At 38.3% G+C, this 9,456-nt stretch overlaps 4 protein-coding genes across 4 annotated transcripts in view; 1 reads left to right on the plus strand and 3 right to left on the minus strand.

The window, feature by feature from the left end:
• The window catches only part of SARC_03171 (hypothetical protein), a gene marked incomplete at its 3' end in the record, with an annotated part of 5,720 nt that extends 4,881 nt beyond the window's left edge, over window positions 1-839 (minus strand). The window contains exon 1 of the mRNA XM_014303030.1: window positions 412-839. Coding sequence (XP_014158505.1) covers window positions 412-622 — 211 coding nt within the window. The 5' untranslated portion in view covers window positions 623-839. The remainder of the gene's footprint in view (window positions 1-411) is intronic.
• Window positions 840-1,282: 443 nt separating this feature from the next.
• SARC_03172 (30S ribosomal protein S21e) lies at window positions 1,283-3,552 on the plus strand. Its single transcript, XM_014303031.1, has 4 exons — window positions 1,283-1,389; window positions 1,644-1,701; window positions 1,879-1,942; window positions 3,124-3,552. Exons 1-4 carry the CDS (start codon window positions 1,290-1,292, stop codon window positions 3,253-3,255), a joined length of 354 nt encoding a protein of 117 aa, XP_014158506.1. The 5' UTR covers window positions 1,283-1,289; the 3' UTR covers window positions 3,256-3,552.
• On the minus strand, window positions 3,525-6,291 carry SARC_03173 (hypothetical protein). The gene is made up of 5 exons (XM_014303032.1): window positions 5,777-6,291; window positions 5,358-5,603; window positions 4,830-5,142; window positions 4,396-4,592; window positions 3,525-4,231 (listed from the first exon to the last, which is right to left on the minus strand). Exons 1-5 carry the CDS (start codon window positions 6,164-6,166, stop codon window positions 4,067-4,069), a joined length of 1,311 nt encoding a protein of 436 aa, XP_014158507.1. The 5' UTR covers window positions 6,167-6,291; the 3' UTR covers window positions 3,525-4,066.
• A 1,040-nt stretch (window positions 6,292-7,331) lies between these two features.
• The window catches only part of SARC_03174 (hypothetical protein), a gene marked incomplete at its 5' end in the record, with an annotated part of 5,122 nt that continues 2,997 nt past the window's right edge, over window positions 7,332-9,456 (minus strand). Inside the window, 3 exons of the mRNA XM_014303033.1 lie at window positions 7,332-7,618; window positions 8,106-8,296; window positions 8,770-9,079. Of these exons, the coding sequence (XP_014158508.1) occupies window positions 7,493-7,618; window positions 8,106-8,296; window positions 8,770-9,079 (627 nt within the window). The 3' untranslated portion in view covers window positions 7,332-7,492. The remainder of the gene's footprint in view (window positions 7,619-8,105; window positions 8,297-8,769; window positions 9,080-9,456) is intronic.

Genomic DNA, 9,456 nt, shown 5'->3' on the forward strand with positions numbered 1-9,456 from the left:
ACACACACACACACACACACACTATATATATATATATATATATATATATATATATATATATATATATATATATATATGTATATATATATATATATATATATATAGTATATATATATATATATATATATATATATATATATATTTACATCAGTATTAACATATATAATATACGTATAGGAGGATACTGGGTTGAAAGCATGTTATTTCGGATGAGTACAAATTGTTTCTGAAAGGAAGTGGACTGTGTCATATTTTTGGTCATTGTGGTCAGCTGCAATATTGCTTAGCGTCCTTACGGAGTGAAGCATCTAAAACAAACGAGGAATTACGAATGTACAGTTTCTGTCATCAGGAACACGGCTATGAAATAAGAAAAGTTATGTGTTGTAAATTGATAGACAATACACTTACAGAAGGTAGTGATAGCCTGTAAATCACGCTTGGGATCCACCTTTTGCAGCACTCTACTCAACTCGGTTATTTTTATGTCCGTGGTCTCTGTAACGCTTGTATTGTGCTGGCCTTCGTTACTTGAGCCATAAACAGCATTTTCCATTCGTACTAATCTGATCAAGATAGCTTCTGTATTAGTATCCAAAGCCTTTACTGTCTCAACTGCCATACTGTAAGTGCAAATGAATTGGATAATGCGTGTACCTCGGTTTTGTGCGTAAGAATGTTTTTGATGTTATGATATTGGAGATAGGTATGCGCTTTTATTTAAGCGAAAGGTGAATTAAAGCGATTGATTTATACTCGCGTAGTATGTGCTTCTGTTTGGCTAGTACATACACGCTTCTGAGGTACATATTTTAAGTCTGTATACACTAATAAATAGCTACATATCTTATTTTCGAGTTGGAACTTGGAAAGTGCAACTATTTACATATCATCGTATTTCACAATCTGTACCATCAAGTTTCCCCCCAAAAAAATGCCATAGAAATTTTACCGAAAAAAGGAAAACCTGCCTCTGGTTGAAGGTTTATCTTTTATAAAAAGAAACAAACAAATAAACAAATAAAACCAAACAAAAAGCCAAATTCCCCCCTTTTTGCTCACTTGTGTTTTGTTTTGTTTTTTTACAAAATATAGCAAACAAACTAAGTTTAGGCTGGGTTCTGAAATTTGAAATTTGGACCTTCAGTACAGTAAATACCCAGGTTTTCAGAAATCGTAAAATGTATAATTTAGGAGGCTATGAAAAAACCCTTGATCCCTTTCCAGTTTTCCACACTATGTGCCAGACTCTAGAGACTGGCTTCAGAGAATAAACTATTTCGAGGCACATGTGGCGCTCTCAGACCAAACGAATATTCAAATTAATATACCACGCGAAGACATGCTATGATCCTTTTTACGTTTCTATTCCAAGTCTCCTAGTAAATCGTAAGTGACTTTCAACCCTTGTTGTATGCACGCATGCACGCTTCTGCTACTGTAATTGTTGCTTGGTATGATACAATATACTGGTGCTAGCAGACAACATTTGAACGATCGGAAAATACTGGTTAATATTGGTGTTATGTGTTATAGTTCTACATGCCATAACATTTATCAACAATATTTATGTAAAATGTTATGGGGCGTCGAATCGTAAGCCGGAGACCTAATCCTCAAAATATATCTTTTTCCTTTTACAGTCTTCATCATGCAGAACGACAAAGGTGTTATCGTGGATATGTACATCCCCAGAAAGTGGTATGTATTTATCGTGGACCTTTGGTCTATGTGATACTGTATCCAGAGTGTCATTTACGTAATCGAAAGTTCTATCTATCGCTTTTTGATTATTGAATTGCCGAGTCGCAATCCGTAAACGGCACCTTATAATGTTAATTTTCTTACAATATTTTTTTTCCGTCTGCTTCGTTTCAGCTCCGCCACAAACCGAATCATCGGTGCGAAGGACCACGCCTCCGTTCAAGTGAACATCGCTGATGTATGTATAAAAGCGTATTTTATAGAAAACAATTAATACATATATATATATATATATATCCATCCATCCATCCATTCATCCATTCATTTATCTATGTATCTGTATACTACACATACACATATCTGTCTATCTACCTTTTTTTGTATGTATGCACAAATTTACCTATATCCTTATATATATTCACACACACATATATATATATATACTTATATATATATATATATCCATATATATACATAAATGCATACACCTAAATACATACATATATATTGTATATACATGTATATATATTCATACACTTATATATGTATATGCATATAAAAAGAACATTACGTGCACTATATATAGACATATAATCATATAGACGTGCACACAAATGTATATATATATATATGTGTGTGTGGAAGTATATCGTCGACAAAGTATATATATATATTTGTTTGGATATATGTATAGTATTGTATTGTATGTATATGTACGTGTGAACTTTTCAGTATTTGTATATTGTTGTAATGTGTACAATACATCTGTATATATATTGTTTTATGAATGCATGTTCATACACGGACACATACACGTATATATATATATATATATGTCGATATTTATGTATTTTTTTTGTTTATATGTGGAGATCATGCGGGAATATTCTGTTCATCAGTAGTAATAGCTATATATTCTGGTCAATATTTTTGCTTGCATTTGAATACGCTCTGTCAATATATAGTTACTTTATAGTCGCACCACCAGAAGGATATACGAAGTAGTCGTGGTTTGTTGAATATCGTGAATCTTAATTGCACTGCTATCAAATACTGCATTAACTTTATGGCAGGGTCTTTGTCAAATCTATAGTGAATATAGGGAAGAAAGAACGTAATATATATATGATACTGACCTGCAAGGACAAAATAATGAACATGGAACTAACAAATCGATTTTATATTTATTTTTGAATATGCATAGTTGTATGCTTGCTTGTTGCCATACGTTGTGTATGAGCTTGTATATATGGCATATATGGTTTGAGAATTCGATCATGATATTGTGAAATCAACACGGGGAACAACAGTGGTCTTATAATACACAAGAAATATAATGATATGGGTTCTACTAAATATTGTATACAAATTGACGACCCTGTGTTCTGACAAATTTTTAATAATGCACACATATCTCAGGTTGACGAGAACGGTGTGTACAACGGAAAGTTCATCACATACGCTCTGTCTGGTTTCGTACGTGCTCTTGGAGAGTCTGACTCCTCCATTGTACGTCTTGGTGAGGCCGACTCCCTTGTAACCACTATGTAAATACTCGAAAATCTGTAGTAGTGCAAGGAAACATGCCACAAATGTGTGCTTGTGTGTTTTAGTTCATACGGATGTTCCTTTCGAGTTTTATTATTAGTTGAGAATGCTGTCTTGGAATGGTTCTGGGATGATTTCGGTCCAGACTACTTTTAATACACACTTCAAGAGTCTAGGGTACTGCGCATAAACCGGGGAACGAATAACCAGCGGCGAGCGTGTAAGCGGACTTGTGTAAATAAAGGGAAGGATAGTTCTTAAGTCATGTGTTTCCGGAAGGACTTGTTTTCAATATTTACATGATTTGAGTTTTACTTGGGCTACATTCATGCCCATGGATTTGTTATGGAGTGTATGTATGTAAAAAAAATCATAGATACAGTTGGATAAAAAACTGTTTATGCACTTATTCTTAATGTACTATGTTCCGAAATTGGGTTATTTCTTTCTCTTGACGAGGCTGCAAAGCGGTTCTATCTGTGTAGTTTCGTATTTATTTTTCATGGGCAATTAAGACTCCGGTGCGACAAGAATATTCGGCGAGGCATTTCATTGCGATAAGAAATTCATGCTAAGATGCCTATGTAGCATCGTATAGATAGCGCCCCTGGTTATCTATTTGTAGTCACGGAGAGTATTCATAGCCTGTCTATGCATGTACTGTCAAAGATTCTTATATATGTCAGGGTATTTGTAAGCACCTTAATATATTGCGCAATTATTCAGTAGTATCTACAGAGTTGCATATATAGTCAAAGTCTCGGCAGTATAATTATTTCGTGAAAGTATTCAGATGTGACAAGATCAACCGCGATCATTTTGAAATTTTGGACGTCTTGGACGCGCTACTGGATTGTCTCTTCGAAGGGCTGCTTGATATCTTCTTGGCCTTTCCTTTGTTCTGTCGTGCATTGCGTAGTAAGTTACCCGTTTTCATTTGTTCTAGAGCAATCTCCTTCACTTTTTCCGCCATGACATCCTGTGATATGTATTCAAGAGTAAGTAGTAATCAGCTATCCAAAGGCGTTTTGCACGTAGAATAAGTTATTGACTCTATCACACATACGCCAGAAATTGCAGTAATAAATGAGACGCGATGGAATCATTTCCTTAGATATTGCCAAGTAAGTTAACTGCACTTACATTCATTTGGTCTTTCTTCTCTAGAATATAAAGCAACGTGCTGATCTGCACAGCCTGTTTCTTCGCTTTCTCCACCATGATACCGAGCAGACGTTTTAGATTCGCGAAGTTGTCTGCATAGTCGTCCACTTTAGGTTCTATATTGAGATAATCGGCAGCCCCATTTTGAAGCTCTACCAATCGGGCTGACTCTTTCTCTGTGATGTGACACAAAAGGTAAGAGCGCGACAATGAGGTCTTACTTTAGATCACTTATACAATCTTTCTAACCAGCGACATAGAAATTAGGCAATTCAGTCGCGTATCTCGACACAAAGTTCACAAGCTCGTACACTTCGAACTGCAGTTTCCCAAGTACGACAGTAGCGAACCTATGCATATTGACAAGAAATGCATACTGCGCGTACGTCAGTTGCATGCACTAAGATCAATACCTATGTGTTTCGCCGTGCGTAGTCTACCCTCTGCCAAGCTGTCAGCCAGCTGCTCCAACACTTCTAACTGAAGATCCCGGCTCTGCCTGAGGCGTGTTTTCTCCACTAAACAATCGAGTACATATATAAGAGCATGGGTGGACACAGATGCATCCGCATCGTCACCTGAGCTCGGATACACTCCCGATTCAGCATAGGTGGGGTCTGAGTCTTCAAGTGCAATAGCTTCGTCAGTGGCCAGGCACTGGCCTTGAGAAGATTTCGGTAAGCCAGAAATCATCGCTTCCAGGAGACTCTCTACGTTATCTAAATACTGTAGGCGGAAGACCCAGCATCATCAAAATAAAATTGAACTGATTACTGGTGAAGAGTGATGTTTTATCTATAGCTGATTGTAGAACACTCGTGAACCAATAATACTTTGTTTGAGCATTGCGCGTGGTAGATACATTGCAAAAGAACTAGCTATAGTCCATAAGTACATGTCAGTTCACTAAAGCATCAACAGGCACAGATCTTACACATTACCTCGATTATAACACGCGACTTCTCCACGTTTTCATTTGTGCTTATTTCGAGACTGCGTTGCAGATCACTGTTTCCGCTGTTTCTACCCTGGAGAAAATCTCGCATATGTACATTTCCCTCTCGCATAGCAGCTATCTTCCCTTCTAGTTCGGATATGTCTGTATTGTTCGCTGAAATGACGAGAGTTTTCTCACCCTCCATAGTATCCTGATCGTCAGTCATCGAGGACAATACCTCCAGCTTTCCCTGTGATGTATGTCGGTTCAACATTATGGTAAGTGGCGGAGCAAGTTCTTATGTGCACACTGTCTTATATAGTAGGCATAACTGATGACAGAATCGGGAAATTACATCACAATTTTCGCTGTAACAAAATGAGCCAAATGAAAGTAGTGCGGGGGATATTTAAGAACACTTACTGCTATATCTTCTTCGATAACTATGATGTTGTGCATTAAATGCTGAATGTCAGAGTCCAACACTTCGACCTTCAGTACACATTGTGCAGAGAGCTCTTCGAAGTCATCTCTGCGCTCCAAGATTCCCTCCATGAGATCTTTTTTCCTCTTCGTCAAGGATTCTATATCACTCTCGAGCCATTGTATCTTTAGCATGTACTTTTCACGGCACAAACGACATTTGCGTAGCTGTTCCTTGTAGTCGTCTATTTCCGCGTACATGATATCAATCTCGGCCTCTGTTGGAAGGTTCTCAGGGAAAAGCGGAGTGGCCTTTACATCTTCGGCCTCGAGGATGGTCTTTTCTGCTTTGGAAATTGCATCGGCCGCTGAGATGCTTTTGGAACTCATCTTCTTTGCACTTGATGGTGTTGATTGATACACAATACGGCTATATGATGCCTATAATTATGAACACAAGAGCTTATAATATAAAAGATTGAATAGAAAGCTGGGCAGGATACATAGCATTATAGTACTATTTTAAAACTTCAAAGTTGACAAGCGAAAGCATATACTTTAGCCTATTGGTATCCCCGTAATCACTAAAATCAGTACATAATCCCGAATCCGACACCATTTCGATTTGGAAATGATGAAGCCATCTGGTCGATCTGTCACTCCTGACTTGGATATTCAATCAAATAAAATTATAAATAGCACTAAAAGTTAAATGTCCAATCATAGGGCGTAGAGGTTTGGCGCCAAATAGTTTACGGCAAGTCCCTAAGGAGAAATTAGAATATGTACAAAAAAATATGAGGGGTATATATATATGTAAAACTATAAAATACGAAGGGGTGAATTATAGCTTAGGTTCGTATGCGTTAGATATCACAAAGTGAGTGCCCTCGTGTCGTACGTGTCTCTTCAAACAGTAAACAATGGAACAAGATAGAAAGCCCCGTACTGGCTCGATCGCGTAGATTCTACCAATACGCTTCGCTCTATGGCCGCTTCATTACTCTACATGGATATCTCCATAATTTCCATAATTGTGGATCAGCATTGTCTCTAGCAAAGTGTTTCTTCATGCCAGTAGCTAAGTTGACGGAAATTGTTGGTGTACGCATTACACTATAGCTCTTCATGCTTACAGCCCAAACTGTAGATGACGATGGACATTTACCTGTGAGCCTATATATGCTCTCCAGTATCTTGAAATTCTGTTTTCAGCGATACATCGTGAAGTGAAAGTAGATCTAAAGTTCAAACCTTTCAGGATTTCATGCACTCTTATCCTTGTTGTGATTTGTTCGGCGAGAACTGACTTATTACAAGGCTCAAGTATTAAAAAAACAACACAACTTGAGACGAATATTGATGATTGGCTGTAGTTTGCGATATGTGAGTCGTATCATTAGCATCACATAAGCGCATTGAAGTATTCTCTGCCTTCTATGACCGCTGTCCACAAAATAAAGTACTACTACTGGCGCATACCTCTGGAACCAGTATTAAACCCAACCCCATTCCTATCATATAATTAAATTGAAATCACTGTGTAAGATTAGTTGTTGTCAAGACGAGCAATTTTATTTCGAATCAAGCTGCTGTTCGGTTTCGGCAGACTATCATTTGATCGATGCGATTACCTGTATACTATACACTTGTCTTGCGTTGCGTTGATAAGGACGCATCTTATATGTTCATTAGAAGTCCTGCCACTAATTCTCTTTACTCGCTTCCGGTGGCGGCGGTGTTCCGCTTTGACGTGCGGCGATTGCGCTTCATGTTCTTAAGAATATTGCCCTTCTTCATCTGCTCCTCCGCAATCTGCTTTACCTTCTCAGCCATTACGTCCTATTTTCAAGAGCACAGTTGGAAAATGAGCCGGATTAGTCAGACAAGTTCGTACGCAATTCGCTCTCGGTGTGAGCTATCAGGAAGTAATCTACTCGGTCAGTAGTTTCGACCTCCCGGATCCGATATCAGAGCATAGGTGTGGAGAAGCAATTCAATGAGAATGCTTTGCGAACAACACACAAGTAGCTACAATCAATCGAGTTAAGACCTATGTAATACTCAATCGAGTTATAGTTTACTGTCAAAGAGTATTGGCCAATTTTGCGCCTCCAAACTCCGCTCTCTAACATTCACGTTCCTGCGCTTTTGTCCACATCAACGAATATACACTCGAAATTCACAGTACGATTATTACTATAGCTACATTAGCAGCACATTGCACATCACACATGAGGCATGACGTGCTATTTCACTTGATTTCTCAATGATATAAATGTGGATACCTCTATGCATGAAGCGACTATTAAAAGACTACGGTACATACATTCAGCTGATTCTTCTTCTCGATGGTGAACTCGAGGGTACCAATCTGCATTGCCTGTTTCTTCGCCTTCTCAATCATCAGTCCTAGGAATCGCTTCATATTTGCGATGCCATCCATTGCATCGGCTTGTCCCTCCTGAAGGTAGTCAGCAACCGCACGCTGCAGTTCCTCAAGGCGGACTCTCTCGTTTTCTGTACATTTTTTTTTGCATTATAGGTTTATGAGTCAACTGGGAACCAGCGTATGGATTTGTATGGGTGAGGCTGTGCAGCTCGTTTGATATCTACACCTAATATGCGAGTATACCTTATGGGGTTTCGATACTACGATATCGATACAATGTATGGGTTTTGATACTACGATATCGATACAATGTATGGGTTTTCGAAAGTATTACCTCAATTTTGTACAAATTGACAGAAAGTGACATTGTAAAAATGTATGTAAGTGTTCTAGTATCTACTTAGCTTTGTATGTATATGCGATACCCTCATGTCTGATTGTCCTTGTATGTTCCATACACTTGTATATATATATGCGATACCCTCACGTCTGATTGTCCTTGTATGTTTCATACACTTGTATATATATATATATACGATACACTCATATCTGCTTTCATACACCAGTACACAACTATTCGGAGGCCATCAGGTACACCTACCGATGTGGTCGGCTGTCTTCTGCTTGCCCTCGTTCAACTGCTCTGCCAAGCCTTCCAACACCTTCATCTGCAAGTCACGATTCTGGCGCAAACGGGCCTTCTCCTCCAGATAGTCTCCGTTCACCTCAGACACAGATTCACTTCTTGGTATTGCATTACCTTCTGCACTCACTGTGCCTTCTGTGGTATTTTCAGAGTCGTTCGTAGTGTCCGTGGCACTTCCGTCGGCTGACCCAGTGTGGTCCGCGCAGTGTCTCTCGGGCAATTGCTCGATGATGGTGTCTAGAAGATTTCCGACCTTGGTTAGGTACTGGACAGTGGATAAATGAAAAACTTACAAATTAAAGCCGGGAACAATTTCGTCCTAGATGAGGGCTCAGATCTATTCCTAAATAAAATTACAATTTGATTCAATTTCCAGCTATGCTCGTGTTTTTATGCCTATCTCACGTGTATTGTAGAGATATGTGTTCAATGAAGATATGTGTGCAGTAGAGATTCGTTCCGCACATATATATATATATGCACACATGCACACACACACACACACACACACACACACACACACACACACACACTATATATATATATATATATATATATATATATAATAATAATACACACACACACACACACACACACACATATATATATATATATTAATATTAGTATATACTATAGTATAGT

This window comes from Sphaeroforma arctica, assembly GCF_001186125.1.
Source record: "Sphaeroforma arctica JP610 unplaced genomic scaffold supercont1.156, whole genome shotgun sequence".
NCBI lineage: Eukaryota > Ichthyosporea > Ichthyophonida > Sphaeroforma > Sphaeroforma arctica.

Excerpts from the sequence above, each read along its gene's own strand:
- SARC_03173 (XM_014303032.1), bottom strand. The coding sequence starts at position 6,166 with ATGAGTTCCAAAAGCATCTCAGCGGCCGATGCAATTTCCAAAGCAGAA. Across the intron at positions 5,604-5,776 it reads TTATCGAAGAAGATATAGCA|GGAAAGCTGGAGGTATTGTC; the intron begins GTAAGTGTTCTT and ends CATACATCACAG. Across the intron at positions 4,232-4,395 it reads AGAAGAAAGACCAAATGAAT|GATGTCATGGCGGAAAAAGT; the intron begins GTAAGTGCAGTT and ends TACATATCACAG.
- SARC_03172 (XM_014303031.1), top strand. The coding sequence starts at position 1,290 with ATGTGGCGCTCTCAGACCAAACGAATATTCAAATTAATATACCACGCG. Across the intron at positions 1,390-1,643 it reads TCCAAGTCTCCTAGTAAATC|TCTTCATCATGCAGAACGAC; the intron begins GTAAGTGACTTT and ends TTCCTTTTACAG. Across the intron at positions 1,943-3,123 it reads TTCAAGTGAACATCGCTGAT|GTTGACGAGAACGGTGTGTA; the intron begins GTATGTATAAAA and ends CACATATCTCAG.